The 7,500-nt window shown below is 50.5% G+C and overlaps 1 protein-coding gene across 1 annotated transcript in view; it reads right to left on the reverse strand.

The window, feature by feature from the left end:
• The window catches only part of Coro2b (coronin 2B), a 105,062-nt gene that overhangs the window by 21,198 nt on the left and 76,364 nt on the right, over nt 1–7,500 (reverse strand). Inside the window, exon 3 of the mRNA XM_055597051.1 lies at nt 5,249–5,365. Within this exon, the coding sequence (XP_055453026.1) occupies nt 5,249–5,365 (117 nt within the window). The remainder of the gene's footprint in view (nt 1–5,248; nt 5,366–7,500) is intronic.

A 7,500-nucleotide genomic window follows, 5' to 3' on the forward strand; every position in this document is an offset into this window, starting at 1 on the left:
CTTCCTTCCTTCCTTCCTTCCTTCCTTCCTTCCTTCCTTCCTTCCTTGTAATGGAGGTTGAACCCAGGGACTTCAGTCTGTCAGGCAAGTTCTCTGTCACTGAGCAGAGAACTGTGGGTGGTAGAGAGCAGATGCTGGCGGTGAAGCTTAAAGAGAAGGTAAAAGAAAGATGCTGAGCTTGGCCCACCAGGGAATGGGACTGTCTTCCTGCCAATCTTCTTTTCTCTGGGAACCTTTTCTTTTTCTTTTATTTTGGGAATCTTCTTTCCTTTCCTTGAACACTGTCTGTCTGTCTTTGTTTCTGTCTCTGTCTCTCTGTCATGCTCTTTTTATCATCTCCTTCCAAGTTGAGGGGCTCCCTGAGAAGGGCCAGGAGCTCGAACTTTGTAAAGAAAGCTGCACTGCCCTTCCCTGCTGTCTGCCAGCCAGCTGCCCTCCCTAGCTGCAGTAGAAGCTATAAAAAGCACAGCCCTTCAACAATAGGTGACATCACCCACCAGGCTGGCGGAAAGAACTGGATTCTGCCAGATGCCAGGCAGAGTTATGGTCCCTTCCCTCCCCTAGGATGAGGCCTATGGGGAAAGAGCTTGGCCAGGCTTCCTGAATCCTGCAGGGATGTAGGGGATAGACTACAAAAGACTCTCATGCCTTTGAGGAGGAGAATTGATCCCAAGGGACACAGCATCTTGACTGTGCTAAAGACTTCCCTGCAGTGAGGGATGGAGAGGAGCTGCTGGAGTCTCCCTGTATCCCTTTAGCGTCCTCTAAATGTTTTGGGACCAGGGAACAATGGGGTCAGGGAGGGATGAGTACATGCTTTCAGGGGAGAGGACCAGACTTGCAGCAAAGGTTTCTTTCTAGGGTCCTTCAGAATGGTGTTCCCAGCTCTTGTAGGGGCCACTGTGTCTGACATATCCGTTGACCTCCTAGACCTGCCTCTGCATGTATGATGCACAGTAAGTTGACCCTTCAGGCTCAAGCATTGTCGGAGGAAGTCCAGGAGAACTTAGGGCAGGAGGGCCAGTCAGGCTTACAAACTGGCTTCCAGGCCCGGGTAGGGAGAACTCTCTCGCTTGAGTGAGTGTTCAGTGCTCAGCAGGAGACACACAGAGAGGACACAAGTACAGAGTGTGCAGCGGATCCAGACTGTCAGCCTGCCATGGTTCTGAACCCAAGATTTCTTCCTTGTAGAAACAGAGCCTAAGTGAGGTAGCAGGGCAGGAGTCTGCTTGGTACAGACTCCTGATGTTTCCTTGGCTTTAGGGTCCAGCTCTCCATGAGCAGCTGAGCTTCACCTCAGGGCCTGTGGGCTCCAAGGCTAATGTCCTAAGCACTGGATAGAAACCCCGAGGGCTGAGGTGGAGTTCTGAGCCTGGCTTCTGGAGCAGCTGGCCTGGCAGCTGTGTGAAAAGCTTAGGTCCACCCTGATCTGAGACTTAATCACCTATCTAGATCAGCAGCCTGGGGGCAGGGGAGATTGTTCCATTCCCTGCAGCGCCCAGCCCGCCTTTTCCCTTCCCTCCTTCCACTTCAGGGCTCTCTCACTCTCTCTCTCTCTCTCTCTCTCTCTCTCTCTCTTGTGTGTGTCCCTTCTCCCTGCTCTTCCAAGAGGTGTGAAGCCTCCATCCAACTGGCTAGACTCATGTCCTCAAAAACTGGACAGTGACCCCTTCAGGCTTCCAACCCCCATTCTTGGGACCCCGCCTGCTTGAGAAGCCCAGGCATCAGAGTTAAGCTTCTCATTTTGCCTGTCATGCCTTATCTGGTCCAACCTCCCATTGCAGCCTTTCTCCTGTTCACTCCCCTAGTGACATCACCCACAGCTTCACCCAGGTTAGAGGACTCTTCTTTGCTTAGGTGCCCTGTGTACTCCTTCCAGGCCCTGGCCTGGGCAAGGGCTCTTCCTGTGTTCCCTTAACCCTTACAATTCTGGTCAAAGTGTAACCATACTGGTTATTAGACTGTTGAGACAATGACCCCTAATAAATTAGATTTTCCATAGGAATCTTATGCTTGGAGAAGCAAGAGGCTGACTCCTGGTACCAGCCAGAGGGGAGAGTTTATCTCAAGAAAAGATTTCATACAGCTTTGATAGCTTATTTGACTACCTTGAAGAAGAGACTAGACCCATCATTGATAAGTCCATGATGGACAGAACCACGCCTTACCAGGAATGCCATCTGAATAAATAATTTACCAAATAAATGTCCTTTCTCTGCATTTCACTATGACTTTGTCTGTTTAATTGGCTTGTTGAGGATGGGTGACCTAGGCTCTCACCCTAACAAACAAATCCCTGCCAAGTCTTGCTGCAGGGTGTTTGATCACATTGTGAACCCCAGATTGTGAACTGTAAAAACCTGTTTCTAATTGTGGTATGACTCAGTCTTTGATCCTAAAGCTTTCTGTTTACTGTAAACAAGTGTGTCTCCACCCCAGCATACACCTTTAATCCAAGAACTTTCTGTACGAAGGATTTAATAAAGTTAACCCTAGGTCAAGAGGGGAAGCAAGAAACCAGCTGACAGGGATAAGTAGAAAGGAGGGGCATTGAGTTGAAGGGTATTTAAGACAGTGTGGAGAAGAAGAAAGAGCTCTTCAGCAACTTGGCCTTTAGCTTTTGGCTCTTTAGCTCTTTGGCTTTTAGCCTTTGGCTCTTTCCTCCTGGGCTTTTGGGTGAGCTGGTAGACCTTTTCTTCCTGTGATATGGGCTGAGTAGGAAGGTCAGCTGGGTCCTTTCTCTGCCTCTCTGAGCTAGGAGGTTTTCATCCTCGCATCTGTCTCATGAGTCTTTATTGGTAAAATCGAACAATTGAGATTTCGTTTTATGTAACAAAAATCTTCCAGGTCCACCGCTCCCAAGTCCCCTCCCTCTGTATCTGAGTTATCATCACTTCCTCTCTTGTCTGTGCCCACACCATTTGTGGAACTCCAGTGTATCCCTGACTCATCTGCATTGTGTCTGCTTTTTTCTAGCTGGTAGGCGCTGCCTCCCTGCTGGGGCTGTTTGCAGAGGAGGACTGAGCAGCAGGCATCTGTGAGGTACCGGGCACAGGGCTAGGCACAGGCTTCTTCATGTCCCTATCACTATTCTGCTATTACTGCCTCTGAAATTAGCAGAGCAGGGCCCAGAGAGCTGAAGCCATATGCTCTTGGGCACCCAGCTAAGCAGTGGCCACCAGATCCCACAGTCGAGTTCTCTTTGGACCTCAGCTGTCCATCAGGACCAGATTGTCAATCAGTGGGTACCAATTGCTTGGCTAGTGTAGCAGGGCTGAGCCTCGAGCTTGTCCGACCACATGCCGTGGATGTCTTGTGCATTGGCTGCATCCAGGAGTGTGAAGCAGCAGCAGATAGAAGAACAGGCTGAGCTAGCACAGGCAGGTCCATCTCACCTTGATGTGGGTAAAGGAAGCTGTGACCTGAGGGAGGCAGTAGTCCCAAAAGCTGGGGCCTCATCTGCTCCTTTCCAGACCAAGATGGGCCTGATTTTCTTTCCGTCTTCTACTGCCCCTTTGGGCGCTACATTTCCCCTCAGCAGTACCTGTTTCCCAGGGTATGAAGTGTCAAGTGCCCGGGCCAGAGTGCATGCAAGAGCCCGGTTTCTCAAGAGCTCTGCTCCCTGCTGGCTGGTGAGTCACTCAGCACTTCAGCAGGGTCAGAGCCAGATGCAACCATATTCTTTCCAGGCTCCCTGGGTGGGAGCAGCCTTGCCTGCCCTCTTTCCAACAGAGCTCCAGCCTTGCTCAGTTCATCAGCATGTTCCCCAGACCTCACCAGCTCCATCTGCCTCCTTCCCAGCTCAGGGAGCAAGCCAGTGATTCCTCTGGCTCTCCGGCCTTTCCTGGCTCCACTGCCTCCTGTCCACATGTCTGCACAGCTCTACTCTTCCTGTGATCTGACTCCTGATAGCTGTCCCCTGGTCACTTGGGCCCTGAAGCTGCTAAAGAAAGTAACAAAAGCAACAGATTTCCTTTACCACCTCCACTCACTGTCCCCTCAGGCACTTTCTTCACAGTCCTGCCCTCAGGAAGCTCTCCAGACGGCAAAGCCTTCTCTGCTTTTCCAGCCTCCTCCACCTCTCTGCCATGTAAGTTCTGAGCCTGCTCCTCTCACCTTCAACTCCATGAATTCATGGAGATGTTACTGTCAGTATCTCCTTTTCCATCATATTTATTCACTCACTCATTCATTTGCTATCTGTCTATCTATTGATCGATCAATCCATCAATCCATCCATCCATCCATCCATCCAGTCAGCCATCTATTTATCTACATATCTACTATCCAACCATATTTCCATCCACTCAATTATCTCTCTGTCAGTCCATGTATCCATCCATTCAACTCACATATGCATTCTCCCATTCCTGCATACATCTATGCACAAATCCTTCCACCCAAGCATCTATCCATTCATTTGATCCACAGCTGAAGGGCAGGAGTTATTGTTTTGTTTTGTTTATTTGTTTTTGTTTTTTTTTGGTATGAGGTTCTCTGTTAGGTGCCAGGATTCAGAGCCAAACAGGCCATACTCTTTTTCCTCTGGGGTTCATAGAGGAAGGCACAGCTCCGAAGTTGTCCGCATTTCCAGTTCTAGTATCCTGGGCTCACAGACTATGCCAGTGAGGACTAGGTAGCCACAGTGGCCTGGCTGAAAAGCAGAGCCTCCTTCACTTGGGAAGAGAGGGACCTCCATATCAGCTTGGCTGACGCTTGAGCAGTGTCTCCAGTCCCTCCTCTTCCCTTACATCTCCATCTTCACCTGCTTTCCAACCATCCACTGTCTCCTCTGCTCTCTCTTCTATTTATTGTTTTCCCACAAGGGATAGGACATAGAAAGTTGAAAGTCCATGCCCCCAGAGCTCAAAGCTCAGGGACCCCCTCCCCTTGCCTTGCCCCTTCTCTCCTCCTCCCCACCTTCCCTTCCCCCTTGTCCAACACCATAGAGCACAGGCAGAGGCTGAGTCACACACCTAGTTTTTTTGGCTCCAATTCTCACCTACAAAGCAACACTTCCAAACTCAGCCAAGCACCGAGGCACAGCTGTGTCCAGCCAAGGTCCTCTCCCGCAGTCCCTTCCTGACCCCTTCCCTCTCCTCTCTATTCTGGGACTAGCTGGAGACAGGGGGAAGATGGGGACAGGGCTAAGAGAACAAAGAGGGTAGTGTGTGCACAGAGGCTCTCTGGGGGAGTGGGGAGGGTGTGCTCACGGTCATTCCTGGGGAACACTCACTTCTCAACTCACCGAAGTGTCCTCGGAGCACGAGGCGATGATGTTGTCAATGAAGGGGTTCCATTTGATGTCCAGCACATTGCCTTGATGACCGCATACCTTGGGGTAGTTTGGCTCAATTCTACCTGTCTGCAAGGAAGAGACAATGCATTAGTGTGGTGTCCCCACTCAGAGTGGCTCACAGAGGAAAGGTCTTCACCTGGGCTGTCTCTGGGGCAGAACCCCCCGCTGGCTGGGCTCCTCAGTCCCTTTAGTTCCTTTCTGTGTCTTGAGGGAAAGTCATAGGCTGTTTTGTTCTCTGTAACCCAGCCAGTTGTTGAATTTTCTTAGCAGGCCGGAGCCACAGCCAGGGCCTTGAACATTCCTACTAGGCTCTAATAAATATGTAAAGGCTATTACCCATAACAGGGGGTAAGAAACCCTGCCTTCTCCAGCCCTGAGCTCAAATTCCTTACACGCTCACATGGGTTCTACCCCTCACTCAGAAGAGGTGGGGTACTTCAAGGCCAGCTATAGCCCTCAGTAAGTCAACATAATCAATGCTTGAACCCTGCCACTTGCAATGTTTTTGTCTGGAGGATACCTTGGGGGTTCTCTCTGATGGGAATTATGCTATTTTTTGGAGTGTCGGCATGTTCATGTGGGGGGGGGAGTTGAGGTTAGAGGTCAACCATTCATGTTCCTCAGAAGCCATCATCTTCTTTTTAGAGGCAGGATATCTCACTGTGACATGGGCCTGACCACTGGGACTAGATCGGCAGGCCACCGAGCTCCAGGAATGCTCTCATATCTGGTGTCCCTAATCTCTGGAGTTGTAAGCATGTGCTGCTGTGCTCCCATCTTTCATGTGGGTTCTGGGGATTAACCCAGGCTCTCATGCTTGCAAAGGAAACACTTTTTACTGAATTGAATCATCACAGTAGCCCCATTAATGTCATCGTTTGTTTTAACTTATTTTTATTTCATATTTATGAATGTCTGTGTACCACATGCATGCCCAAAGAAGACAGGAGTGTGTCAGATCCCCGGAACTGGGGTTAGAGGCAGTTGTGAACCACCGTATAGGTTCTGCGAATCAAACACGGGTCATTTGGAAGGGCAGCTGGTGCTCTTAACGCTGAGCCATCTCTCCAAGGGCATCTTTTGTTTCATCAAGGCGAGCTCTTACTCTTTAATAGAACTCATTTTGTAGCCCCAGCTGGCCTGGAATTCCTGGAGCTCCTTCTACCAGCTTTCCAAGGGCTGGGATTACAGGCATGCGCCACCACATTCAGCCTATTTGGCTCTAGGTGGGTATGGGATCAGCGCTCTGTGCAATCCAGGCCAACACTGTTCCAGCCAATCTACATGCCCAGCCCTACACTATGATTTTTAAGCTGAGCATGTATGACCCCAGGTTCTACCAAGGCTAGGCGTTTTATCCTCAGCTCTCACAACAAACTGTGAATTAGACACGAGGAAACGAAAGTACAGAAAGGCTAATTAATTAATGGCCCCCAAATCAAACAGCTGAAAGTGAGGCTGGGAGCTCCAAACAGTCTGATTCCTCAAGGCAAGCCCTTTGAACCTTGCTGCTTTCAGCTGGCGCCGCCTTCCTGGACCCCCCCCCCCCCCCCCCGCCCCAGTTCCCCTCAGCTTGGCAGCAGGATCTTGCACCTCAGTGCCCTCCCTCTCTTCCTCCCATTGGCACGCCTCACAGCTCATCTCAAAGCACGAGTGTTTGCTGAGCAAAGCTGTCTGCATTAAGTTTCTGGCACCCAGCCCAGCCCAGGCCACTCTGAGAGGCACCAGGAAGGCCGTCAGGAACACTGAGCTAGGAGCTAGCAGGGATGTGCTTCCCCTGGAGGAGAGATGGGAGCCATACTCTAGGGATGAAGCAAGACTGTGTGCATTCCACAGCAGGCATGTGGAGATCAGAGGACAATTATGGGAGTTTTACCTGTGTATGAATTCTGGGGCTAGACCTCAGGTCATGAGGCTTCTGTTAGATGGCAAGCACCTTTCCCTCCTGAGCCATTTTACTGTTAATCAAGATTTCTTTGTGTTGAAGACAGAATCTGACATAGCCCAGGCTGGCATCAAACTTGATAGCCACGGCTAACCTCGTGCTTCCGGCTCCTGAGTGCTAGGATTACGGGTGTGTGCACCACATCTGGGTTTACACGTTGCTGTGGATAAAGCTAGGGCTTGATGCATGCCAGGCGAACACCCTAGCAACTGAGCCACACCCCCAGCCCCCAAAAGACTCTCGGTTGGACACAGTG

This window comes from Psammomys obesus, unplaced genomic scaffold, assembly GCF_907164565.1.
Source record: "Psammomys obesus unplaced genomic scaffold, mPsaObe1.curated_primary_1811, whole genome shotgun sequence".
Classification (NCBI taxonomy): Eukaryota; Metazoa; Chordata; class Mammalia; order Rodentia; family Muridae; genus Psammomys; species Psammomys obesus.